The 13,814-nt window shown below is 35.2% G+C and overlaps 1 protein-coding gene across 4 annotated transcripts in view; it reads right to left on the reverse strand.

Annotated features, from left to right (window-relative positions):
- Positions 1-1,383: 1,383 nt before the first annotated feature.
- LOC145674890 (uncharacterized) overlaps positions 1,384-13,814 on the reverse strand; it is a 148,805-nt gene continuing 136,374 nt past the window's right edge. For 3 of the 4 annotated variants that reach the window (XM_081745141.1, XM_081745140.1, XM_081745139.1), the window contains 3 exons: positions 8,152-8,217; positions 7,327-7,434; positions 1,384-1,667 (listed from right to left, as the gene is read on the reverse strand). In XM_081745141.1, the coding sequence (XP_081601267.1) occupies positions 1,480-1,667; positions 7,327-7,434; positions 8,152-8,217 (362 nt within the window). In that variant the 3' untranslated portion in view covers positions 1,384-1,479. Of the gene's footprint in view, positions 1,668-7,326; positions 7,435-8,151; positions 8,218-13,814 lie in introns of those variants that run through there. The other variant, XR_014129053.1, reaches the window with a different exon arrangement.

The raw sequence follows: 13,814 nt of genomic DNA on the forward strand, positions 1-13,814 counted from the left end.
TCGTTCTTGACAATGCATCATATCATAACGCTCAAATAAATCCTGGCCCTACTCAAGACTCATTGAAAAAAAATATGCAGCGTTGATTACAGGAAAGAGGCGTCAATTCCGCCCCTGATATGACAAAACCAGAATTGTATGATATAAAATTCCACAAACCAAAATACGTAACGTAGAAAACAGACTCATTAATGAATGAACATGGGCATTGCGTTTTGAGGCTCCTCCCTTACCATCCAGAATTAAATCCTATAGAAAAAATTTGGGCACTGGTAAAGAACTGGGTGGCATCACATAATGTGACGTTCAAATTGGACGACGTTATGAAAATTGCAGAAGAAAAATTTAACAATGTTACGTCCGAAGAATGGTCTTCAGTATGTCGTCATGTGGAAGATGTAGAACGTCAGTATATGGAAAACGAGGGACTGATAGACAAATACGAAGACGCTGCTGCAGCGGCACCCTTCATCATCAATCTGGGGTCTGAATCTTCTAACACATCTGAGGAGGACTTGTCAGGAATAGAAGCACTGGATTCTGATTAATGGGAAATATAGTGGACCTACATTCAAGAGCACAGTTTAACCCGTTAGTGCCCAGAATTCCCCAGTGGTATTTTGAAAAGTTTCTTTTCGCCTATTTGGTCTTAATAGTACTCTAAAATAGAAATTAGAATATTTTTGAAAAATATTTATTTTTTTCTTGTTTTTTAGGCCGGCAACTTAAGTTGCCAAATGGCACATACATATTCAAAAAAGGGAACATTTTGGAAAATTACAATTTTGAGGGAGAAAATACACTGCGAAAACATAACTATTAAAATCGAGTTAATCCTTCCTTTACAGACCTTCAATTTTTCCTTCTGGAGTCTTTGAAATCAATCAAGTTGAGTCTTTCTCCTCAAAACACATTGTAGCCAAAAACAATGCTAACCTTACGTCAATAATTCATAGAAAGAAAATGCAACGATGCTATGACGAAACAGACTCCAAAGTAACTTCATGGTTAAAACCTGCCACGTCAATCCATGAATTTCTGCGCTATAACGAAAAATTGCCGTGGCAACTTAAGTTGCCAAGGGGCAGTAATGGGTTAAAGGTATGTCACATCTTTCCTTGCTATTCTATTTTTTTTTTTTTCCTGTGAACATTTTGATACGAAATAGCGATTCCTTTGCCTATTTAGGTGGCAACACTTTCTTACGAAGAGAGTCCCACCCCTTCGCGCAACTCGCGGCAGAGACTTGTGGCACGGGCTCTATACAACACTATATAGATTGCTCTTACTTAAAAACTATAACAATATACCGGTACTACAGTTTTTGTAAGGTATACAAAAGGAACCACATGAAATAAAAATAATTATAGGACCAACACTATATTACATGCGAATACAAAAATATTTATTTCACAAAACAAACAGTACACTGAACCAACCAAACAATATTGTTTCAAAAGAGTACACGTCATAGTTATTTCATGGCGTGGAGTGAGAAAGATAATATGATATACTTGCACATCCAAAATACATGATTCCCAGGAGAAGGGCTCCAAATAACGCCAAAAGCGTTTCGTCCAGCATTGTTCTTGGAAGAAATTGATCGAAGCTCACGTCGTTTATTAAACCATGTTGTAAACATAATGAATTACCAATTGCCCCTTGCGCTAACAGAAGAATAAAACAGATAATCAAGGATAATGTAGTAGTAATATATATCATATTAGTTGAACACATATCTATATTGATATACAGTTTTGGTGAAAAAGTTCTTGGTCAAACACCTTGGTAAGAAAAAAGATCATAATTTGTCATTCGTTCGTTACAAATGGTTCTGAATAAAGAACTCAATTGGCCAGAGAAAATTCACAAATGTTTGATTTAATTGCGCCTGTAGGTAAGAGTGCCGACCTTTTCAAAAGGAGGGTAACGAGGATTCTTGTAATAACACTGTACATGTACAGTCAGCGACAACAGTCGTTTCCGTTTGGTAAAATGTATTTTGGGAATAATGGTGGTGTGGCTGGAACGACAACAGTAGCATGACTGAAACTTACAGAAAATTACATTCTTTTTAATTTACTAAAATTGTCCTTCCACTCTGAATCTAATTATTACGAAACTAATTTAATCAAACCGAAAGAACTTTTGTCACTGATTGTACAAAAGATACATAATGAATAAGCGGAACGCAAAAGCAAAAAATAAGTAAAATAAAATCATAACATTTAAGACAAACTGCTACTTTGAACGTGATTTTAGTTGCCTAAAGGTCTAGATAATCTTAAACTAATTTTAAAAACATTTTTTAATGAACATTAATGCAATCTAGTTATAAAGACAAACGTATTAGTATGTCAGAAATAGATGAAGCTAGCATTTAGACAATTTGCCAATTTAAAACTATTGTACTAATTTAATTACAACTTAAAAAACTGAATTATTTTAAATTAATTAGTTCAAAATAGAATAAGAGCCGTAACCGTATTTAGGTTTAAAGATAAATATTTGTATAACCACAAGTTGGTTAGTGGACAAATTTAAAAATAAGTAGATGTAAACAATCAGGGTTTTAAATTAGTCTTCATCGCCATTAACGGTGTTATCTATAGGTGAACCATACATCTAATTTCTCTGTACTATATGGCCGACCAAAATGTCGAATTGCCTGAATTACTAATACATATTAATGATAAAATTAGATATGAAGTGCAATTAAATTATAATCAGGAATAAAGTGTCAAGATCAAGTAAAATATAAGTTGTGAAAATTATGTAGCTATTGAAATATCAACATCGGGAAAGTAGTTCTAGCAGTGAAAGACAGCCAGTTACAAGGGGCGGATCTAGCCCTGGGCTGAGGGGCCCAGGACCCCCAGTTTTTTGAGTGACAAAAATAAGTTAAGCTATTATTTATATACTTTTGAAAGTTTATAATAAACTCATGATATACCTATCATAGTCTGAGTTCTGACTGCCCCCTAGTTTTTACATTTTAGATCCGCCATTGCCAGTACCCAGATGGTCGGGCAGAAAAGTTAAGTAAAGCGAGAAATTTGTGTAAATAAATGAAGTAAAAATGATTTGGATGTATATACATGTGTTTGTGAGTAAATAATAAGGTATTTGTGCAGTATAAATTATAAAATGCTTCACTAATCAACCTTCCTCCACGCAGCACTACACTAATCCGATGTTTACGCTTCCACTGCCCAACTCTCTATTTCTTGATTTTAATTTTCAGCACCAATGAAAAACAAGATACTTTATCAAAGGGATTTTAAAGAGTACAGAATTATTTTGCTGTATACCTATACTAAAGTTTTGAACTTCAAAATTTAGAGGCATAGTTGTAGTTCTATGAGGAGGATAACAATCACAATCAGATTAAAGTATGCAATGATTGATGATTTAGTAGTCACTGTCCACTTTGAATCATATTACTTCATCATATGTTTCAGATTACAGAAACTTTTCTACACTCAAGTCCATTGTAAATTCCAAGAGGTCGTGCCTGATCAGAAAACTTTGAGGCTCATATAATAAAACTTGGAACTAATCAACCTCATCACACTGTTGCTGATAAAAAAAAAAAAAAAAAAAAAAAAAAAAAAAAAAAAAAAAAAAACAGAAGGCTAAATAACCAGTACTTATTTAATTTTAATCTATGTTTCAAAGTTACTTTACTGCCAAAAATAAATCAATAAATCGAAATAAAATATAGTATACATGATAACCTAATAAAACTTCTTACATTTTAAAGGATACTAAAGTAAATAAAAAAATATTGTAAATAAAAACTTGCTTATTCAAAAATATACTAATATACTTACTAACAAATGCAATACAATACAACTACAATATAGTTACCAACAAAAATATACTTACTATAAAAATATACTATATACTTAATAGTAAAAATGTGACAGTATTATCATTACTTTGAAAACAGCTCCTGTTCCCTCCACATACCATATCAATAATTCCCCTATTACACATTCTGCTAGTCATAATGATCTTGGTGTCATCTTTCATTCAAAACTTATATTCTCTGACCACATCTCCTGAATACTTAAGAATTCAATGCACATGTTGGGGCTTCTTTATCGATTCACTGAACTACGCACTGTTTCGTCATTAGCAACTTTTTATAAAACCTTAAAAGCGCCCAAGATCGAATACTGCTCTCCTCAACGGGCCATGGCAGCACCTACACATCTCTCCAGACTTGATTCTGTTCTCAATTTTTATTGCTATAGTCCGTTTTCGTGTTTCTGCACTTCGAATATTATCTAAGAAGAAACTTTTGCGACATTTTAATGTCAAGACTCCGGAAGTAAGCAGAATTATCTCTGACCTGAAGTATCTTCATAAAATAGTTAATGGAAAATTAAGATCAAAAATATTACTACAGGAACTATCCTTAAGTGTCCCTTCCCACATAACCCGGGATACCCACCTATTCCATCTTGCCCGTCTTTGGTTAGCAGTTATACAGAGGTCTCTTTTTTTTACAGAATACTGAACTGTTATAATCAAGTAACAACTGATGTGGACATTTTTTCGAGCTACCTGGTATTTGGTAGAGCAATTAAACGAGTTTTGATGGAATGGTATTACTTTTACACTCTTTTTTGACACTGTTTTATGTTGTTGTTGTCGTCGTCGTCGTGTTGCTTTTTTTCTTTTAACATTTCCCTGTGCAAAATGGCAAAGTTATGCTGTATCTGGAAATTTGTTCAATAAATAAATAAATATAAAATGGTATTGATAATAGATTGTAATCATTTGTGATTTCAATTACTCTGTTCTGTTGTATGTTAAAGTGACACAACATTTGACAATGCAATTATTATCAATAGTTCCAAATAAAATTTACTTTTTGATCAGCTGTAGCACTGCCAGTGGACGGGCGAAAGGAGTGGGGTCATCGCTTCCGTTCACCACTCTCTTGCTCTTTTCAGTCGTCTGTCGTCATTATGTTTTAGGCACTTACAAATCTAGCTTAAACTAAATAGACTGGCAACTCTGCGAATGTAGACAGAATCAGCAAACGTCTTTTCATATGTAATACTGCAGAGCGAGTCTTTCTGTTACTCCTACGCTTCTATAGTATGATGCAAGGAATATGAATCCAACGGAGGGATAATGGTCACGGTTCGGCAGACGCTTTGGGATCTGTCTATTTATATGCAAGCAGGTTCTAGAAAAGTATCTCGTTTTATCGTGTAAAAAAAATCAGGAAATAAATCATAGGAAATTTTAAGTTCGTAAACTTTAAATTATGAAATTTTAAGTCAGTAATTTAGACTTAATACATAAAAATTCTAGAGCATAGACGCTGTCTACCCCGTCTTCCCTCAAGGCTCGCCACTGTAGTTAACTACATTCATCTTGTCCGACAGTCTTCATACTATTAGCAGCATGCTCTCTATAAACACTACGGTCAGCGCGCGCCGTTTAGGTAGCCAGTGTAGTGCGACCTTTAAACCAAGATCAGCATGCCCTCTACAGATACAGATTTGTGATGCAAATATCGTTAGAATCGGGCGATGTATTGTATACCAACAAATCTAAAATACTTTAACACCAGTGTCTTCGTTTCACATCACACTAGTAAAATTCAGTTTCGAATCTGAAAGAGATTATATGGACAAAGTAGTAAGGAATTTGAAGAGCTATAACTCGCAAGGAGATGTGCCAAAAAGGTGCAATTAGTTATAATCGAATCAAGTAGATGAAAGCTTTCCAGGCAAAGGGAAGGGAAATAAGCGTATGTAGTATTGGTTCTAAAGGTTTCTAAGGGCTTTTAACTGCTTGAAATAAGTAATCTGAAAGATGGAAGGAACGAGATGCAAGATCAAACTCGGAAAAATTCTTGCACGTGAATCAACCATTAAAAGTAGGAATACGAGAAATAATATAGGATAGTGAAGTGTGAATTTGGAAGAAGTATTTGACAAAAATGTTGCCTTTCTGTGACATTATTTACTATATAGAACAGTAGCGGGAAAGAGTTTTATTACAGTGCAGGTTGATTTAATAGGAACCAAAAAGACTAGTATGATGTGATAGGAACTAAAACTACTTTTCAGATGATATGGTTGCCATTGCGGAAAAGGAATCTATTAATACGATGTCAGAAACGAGAAACAAACGTATGAAAATAAACGGAAATTTAAATAAACACGAAAAAGATTAAAGCAATGGTGACTGATATAATGGAGGCTGTGACAACTACAAAGTACAATAGGTGGCAAGTTTTCAGTACTAAGATAGTATTATTAACAAAAGCATTAAATGTAAACGATAAATAAAAAGTAACGTGAGAAATCGTGAAACATCTTAACCCTGTTTGAATGATTGTCGCAAATCCGCAACATACTTCTTATACGTGCTGCAACGAGCCAATGTGTGGCGGTGGCCGCAGATGCCGATTAAAAAGGAATTCGCAATGTACCGGTCAACTCATCCTTGCTTAGTGTGCCATCTATCGACGACTTTGTGTACTTCTGTGTGTGGGAGGATGTTGGCGGTAGCAGAACAACGAGTTTTTGTGTTTTTGCTGTTTTCAACTTTTGCTCTACTGCAAAACAGTAGAAGTATTTGTAACATAAAAACTGTCTAAAACTTATGAATATTCAACGGTTACTGGCAGGTAATATTGTTCATTTTGGACGAAACGTTTCTATATTACAACAATGTGGTATGTTGCTTTCTCGCGACATTCTGCAGTAATGATTAACATTTTCTTTGTAATCCTAATTTTTGTAATACTAATCCATGTAGAATACCTAACTGAATATTTTTTGGAACTATTTTAAGTAATTCAGGCGTTAAGGGGTTAAAGATAAATGTAAAGATAACGATAGGAAGCACATTACGTGAGTCACTGAATGAAGAGTCACGAAGAGAATTAAGTAGTGTGTATTGCATTTATGTGGAGTAGAGAAGTGGGTATTACAAAAAAGTCGACAAGAAAAATATTGTATTTGAGTTCTTCGGAATTTGTATGTTGAGGACAATAAATAAATAAATAAATAAATAAGCCAGTTGGAACGATAAACATGAATTTTACAATCAAGTAATACTAGAAACCTTATTCTAAAAATACACCAATCACACTTATTTTCTGTAAGTTGTCCACCTGTCTAATTTGGCCACTTTTCAATGGAGCCAACATAGACGTTTCAATGGAGCCAACGTTTCACTGTAACATGAAATAATTAACATCAGTTTATAACATTATTATCTTTGTTCTAATCGTGGTCCTCAATTTTTACATGCCAGAGACCCTATGGAATAGTTAAAATGAAAATGATTTACCTTTCTGTTCCTGTTCACCCAATTTGCATTTGTTAAGCTCATATAACGTTCCCACTGCGCTGTCTAATGCCTTCTGTAGTTCTAGCATCCCAGAATCACTAAGATGAACTGAAACGAAAATCTGCGAGTTATTATACAATGAAACTTAACAACAAAATCAATGTACAATGTTATCTTGGAATCCGAACTTTCAGTTCCAAGATTTCTTTCCACTTAAAAGTACCTACTTATCCCTCCAACATTGTCGGTTCAGCTGCAGCGTTGATAGGTTTCCTTAAGTAAATTTCTCTCGACTGACACAAAATTTTCCAATTTCTTATTAAATTTTCCCTAGTTTGTTGAGTGTGAGATTCCTATGACAGAAGTTATTTCATAAATAAATATCTCATTAATTATTCTGTAATGTGACGTAAGCCATTTCCCTTAAAAAAAAATTCAGAAGGATTAATTTATCCTTGGGGTGAGATTTTTTTCGAACGATTTTTAGTGTACATAGCGAGTTGAAGGTCAAGTGCAACAACTAGTTTCATTGAACGGACAAGCAAAATTTAACTAAAAGCAAAGCTTGTAAAGATGGAGGGGAAACAATAAGCAAGAATGCATTTTAATTGTAATCAATTCAGTAAAAGTTTGAAATCTATTTTGCAGTCTGAAATTATGACAGTTTTATTCTTCGGTTTTACCGCCTTGAAGACAGTGTTTCTGAAATTAAAGGAAAACGTAACTTCATTTTATCTTATACAAGATTATTCATCAAAACCTCTGGCCTAATGTAAGTAATTATAATCTGCATTATAAATATTGTATTTATTAGTAATTACTTACCCCCAGACTGTTTCACTTTATTCGCTACCAAGCTTTGCAGTTTATTCTTAAGTTTGTCAAGATCAACTGAAATAACAGAAGTATACCAATTAGTAAATTCCACAAGTTTCTCTTAGTTATGTTTCTATTTTAAGTAAGTATAATTCAAACTTATCAGTGCGAATGTTATCCACCTACTTTTCCATAAATAAAAGTAAAATTTGACCAAAGCAAACACTTGTTACCAGGGTTGATCAGAAAGTAAGGTTACAAATCCTGCTGTGAAACATGTATATATTATTTCATACAACCAATACAGCCAACAAATAGTACATACATTAAGTTACTTTTTGACATAGTCTCCACATTGGTTGAGGCACTTGTCGCATCGTGAGATGCGTTTGAAGATTCCCTCCTGTTAAAAAAAAAAAAAAAAAAAAAAAATCTTATTCTTGTGTGTTAAACCACGTTGTCACGAAGTGTTTCAAATCCTCGTCTGAAGGAAAACGACAGCCTCCTAGGTGTTTCTTTAAGTACGGGAACAGGTGAAAGTCATTTCAAACGAGGCCCGGGCTGTAGGGAAGGTGGTCAATGATGTCAGCAAAACTGTTCATGCATGCTGACCAAACATTAGTCTCTTCGTAAACCTCTACCAGCTCCAGCGAATTTCAGCCGCAGTTACATGTTTCTCCTACAGAAATCGAATAACTGCGGACTTCTTCGTGAGACCGGTTTTCTAAACGACTAGCCATTTGTGTTTATCTACAACTAGCACCGTAGGTGGTGGGTGGCTGAAACTCTTCATAGTTGCCAACTCCATGTATTAAAATTACCGCACACTCCTCATTCCTGTATAACAGACGAAACTCCAGAAATATCAGCCTTCTAACCTTAGTATCTGATCCCCCCTCGCAGTACTAATTTGTGTTACAGTTTCGATAATATATCATTGACTTCATCAGCCAGAGAAAAACAATACAACTGATAGATAGCGAGGATGAGAGGAAGAAAGAAGACGTAGGGGAATGCTAGTTGAAAATAGATACAGTACAGAAGAACTCAAGAACAAGAAAGACAGAAGGAAAAGGAGTGGAAGAAACGGAAGAAGAAGAACAAAAAGGAAACACGATTTGAAATTGAAAGCATTGGAGAGAAAGTAGAAGTGCTCGAGAATCTGTTGGTAAAACGAGAAGTAAGAAATACAGAAAACGAGGTAGGAAAATATTGGAGTTAGTGAAAGGAGAAAAGAAAGTAAGATACAACCAGTGGTGCTATCAGCCGATTCGCAACGGTTCGATAGAACTGACTGTCGAAATATTTTAAGCTCGCAGAATCCTTTGTTATACAGAAACATAACACTAAATTTTACCCAGTTATACCTAGGAACAGTAAATTTTAGTTAACTATTTTTGTTTTTAGAAACTTTTACACCTATAGTGTTAAATATATAATCTCTCAGAACAAGGTAAGCGTTTATTTCCTAATCTGAAATGCCCAAACATCAAAAATGAGAAATGAGTTCACACGAGTGTAGTGGTGAGGGTTATTTATATTTGAAACGCGTACATACTGTTATCAACAATTGTCGATCCATTGCTGGATTATGGTTTATCGAATAGTTTTTGACAACCATCTATCTTGGATAATTTGTTTCAAAATATTCGCAGTGCTACCTAATTTCGTCACACCACCTTGTATTAGGATGCTGTGTAGGTCTCATCACTTGTGGCATCTAGTAAAAAATCTGCTTTTGTCTACCTTGTAGGGTTTGTTTCCTAGTTTCCTAAAAGAGTTATATTTATCTACCTACCTATCTATCTATTCTCTAGAGAACCGGTTGTTAAAAAATTAGAATAACACCACTGGATACAACATTTATTACATTTTTTAAATATTTTTTTATTCCAAATTCTGTAAGTTACACAATGTTTCCCTCCTAACCGAATCGTATACCTTTCCAACATCAATAAATAAGTGATGTATCGGAGTACTGTATTCCCATTTCTTTTCAAATATTTGTTGAATGGTCGATAGTAGATCGATTTCGCGAAAATACGCACTGATAATCTCAAATATTTTCATGTCCTGTGTGTATTTCCGTTTAGGGCTGCATGTTATGCAAATCGTCAAGGAAATCTTTCCAAGATGCTATCTATATCAGTTTGAATTGTTCCATCGGCTTTCTTTAGTATATAAGAACGGGATTGATAGCCGTTCTTAAATTCGTTTATGCCATTATACTTATCACGAATGTTTTTGCTTTTATTATTATTTTCAAGCTCATTAATTTAGTTTTTAAAGAATCGTGTTTCTTTGTTCTAAAAATTCTGGAAGTTTCCTGCCTCATGACAACGAAATTCTACGTAGTTATATCATTCGGAGTTTTTGGCAAACGCAGTTTTGCCTGTTTTCTCTTCTCTGCTAGTTTAGTGCATTCACGGTTGAACTATGGTTTACTCCTCTGTATTTCCGTGTTTGCTGAAATTTTAATGCTACCCCTAATTTCAACTCAAGTATCCTTAACACTAGTGTACTCCGACCTTTCTAAAAGCGAGATTTTATTCGGCAGTTCAATTTGGTATTACTCTCTTGCCTGCCTCTCCTCTAATTTCCTTAAATTAAAAGTTTTATTTTCATTTGTTGAGTATTTTTTTATTACTTTCACAGTCAGCTCCTCTGAACGACCAAACATCAACAATCGGACAAACTCAAAATATTCTTCTTTATATACAGTATATTTTCACTTCCTTCGTTAAAGGATTTTCTTTGAGATTAGGAAACCTCTTCAGTTATTTCATGCTAATCAAGTACATTATATTTCATCAAATGTCAGTTGTTATAGTTAGGCTTACATGTAAAAATCTTATAAATGTAATTATATAAAAGAATTGATATTAATCTCATAGATATACGGAATATTTATAAAATATATTTGTTTGTTTGATACAACCACCAACATATTCCTGAAGGTTATATCTGGTAGCATGCAGCTCCATTACGAGTGTTTGTATTCTAAATTTCTGATTAATGTGAACATTTAATATTTCTTATCATTAAAGAATACACAACAATCTGCTTCACACCAACTAATGGAAGAGATGATTTGAAAAATTACTATTTTATTCACTGTGTCTAATATTGTGTTTCTTAACTATACTGTTTCGATGTTCCCTGACATCTTTCTCGACAGATTTGAGTAATTCATCTAATTTCTCAGACTTTCATATTGTGCTATTCCGCGTGCACAGTAAAAAATATAAAGTCATAAAACTTGACAATTGTTAACGCAAATTCTTTGCATTCGAACACGCTTCTTTTGAACATATGTATTTTTGCTGAGAAAACTTATGCAGAAGTTTCTTCTAGAAAGAAAGAGCGCAGTTCTGTGTTAGTTTGTAGCAATTGTGCTAACTTTTAACAGATCCTACATGAACATGCTATTACAGTCTTAAATTTACATATTTGTAAATTAAACTTAACTGATCCCACATTTATGTAACTACCGTGAAATTATTCAAGACATTAATATTTATATTACATAATAAATACTTAACCAACTTATTACGAAGTAGCGCTAAAACCCAAGGACACGATGTTGCCCACCACAAACTTACTCGTCAGGGGATAGAATCAGAGACCCCAAGCTTTTGCAGCCCAGTCTTGGTAAGGTTTTTCCTGAGTTCTCCTGATTTAAAACAAAAAAAAAAAGGGAAATGAAATCTTTACGTCCCACCGCTATGCCGGCTAGGCTAAAGGTGACGGTGATGATAAGAAATGAATGAAATGGTGGAATGAAGAATGTGGGAGGGAACGGGAGAACCCCGAGAAAACTCACGAGAACCGTGTTTGTCCACCACAAAATCCACACGGCGCGAGCTGGGATCGAACCAGGGACCGCAAGCACAGGAGGTGAACGCTCTACCACTGAGCCACCGCGCCCCCCTGTTCATCGCTAGACTGGACGGTGACTAACAGATGACGTTGGAGCGGTTTTGGGACCATAAAGACCATTAATCATGCCAGTGATTTATTTAAATAAAATAAAGAATGTAAACAACTGTATAAAAGGAAAAGTCTTACAATTTTATTTAGTATTTCTTGCTCTTAATTCTAATTAATTTTGAACATAATGTTGATCTGAACATAAATGCCAAAGATAAATTAATTCTGAGTTTAGAGTAGATATGGAAATTTAGTACTCTACTTTCTTACGTAAGCAATTTATATATTTGGTCTAGGAATTAATTCGTGCGGGTGGACAAGAGATGGCGCAACGAACGGAGCGTCCCACAGTTCCGTGTATCCACACATGTGTTGCAAACCCCTGTCATCGCGTATCGTTCGTAGTATAGGGCAGTGGATTAAAGCGTCAACAACACCAGTTTGTAGTTAAGTGAACATGGCACAATTTATGCCTGATAAAGTGTTTTTGCGGGGTGTCCTGCTGCATTACTTTAACATGCAGAAAAGTGCGACTGAAAGTCATCGTATTTTGGTGGAAGTGTATGGTGACCATGCTCTAGCTGAGCGAACGTGTCAGAAGTGGTTTGCACGGTTTAGAAGTGGTGATTTCGGCTTGGCAGACCAAGAGCGAACTAGACAGCCAAAAAAATTTCAAGACGAAGAATTGACAGCATTGCTCGAGCAGGATTCGTGTCAAACGCAGGAACAACTTGCAGCAGCATTAGGCGTTGATCAAACAACAGTCTCCAAACGCTTGAAAGCCATGGGAATGATTCAAAAGATGTCACATTGGGTTCCACATGAATTGAAAGACAGAGACGTTGAAAGACGAAAAACCATTTGCGAATTGCTGCTTCAACGACAGAGCAGAAAGGGGTTTCTGCATCGAATTATTACGGGTGATGAGAAGTGGATCCATTACGAGAACCCTAAACGAACCCTAAACGAGGGTGAAACCAAGTGAACCAGGTCCATCACAACCAAAACGAGATATTCACTGTGCAAAGGTTATGCTGTGCATATGGTGGGATATGAAAGGTGTGGTGTACTATGAGCTGCTGCAACCGGGTGAAACTATGAATGGAGAACGTTATCGACGACAATTAATGCGTTTGAAGCAAGCTCTGGCCAGAACACGACCAAAATGGGAGAACAGACATGATAAACTTATTGTCTAACATGATAACGCTCGCCCACATGTCGCAAAACCGGTCAAAACCTATTTAGAAAATGTCGGATGGGAAGTTTTACCCCACCCGCCGTATTCACCAGACGTTGCTCCTTCGGACTACTACTTGTTCGATTGCATGAACAACGATTTGATTGGACAGCGGTTTACATCTTCAGAAGATATCGAAACATGGGTCTCTGACTGGATCGCTTCCAAGGATGAGGACTTCTTTCGCCACGGAATCCGTACATTGCCTGACAGATGGGCGAAAGTGGTGGCTAGCGATGGACAATATTTTTCTTAAGGTATTTATGTATTTTGTGTTTGTACTACAGCTTCAATGTGTGCGTACCAACCGCACGAATTAATTCCTAGACCAAATATTTAATTTATATATTTAACAAAAATATCACTGCATTTGTCATTCAACAAGCCCTTGCATATATGACTTAAGTTACACACTTAAAATGTTCAAAATCATTCTCTCGTGTTATTTCTACTATGGAAATAACATCTTAATGTACTGGATGTTGTGAAATAACAAATAGCA

The sequence above is a fragment of the Thermobia domestica genome, chromosome 18 (assembly GCF_964235325.1).
Source record: "Thermobia domestica chromosome 18, izTheDome1.hap1.1, whole genome shotgun sequence".
NCBI classification, from domain to species: Eukaryota; Metazoa; Arthropoda; class Insecta; order Zygentoma; family Lepismatidae; genus Thermobia; species Thermobia domestica.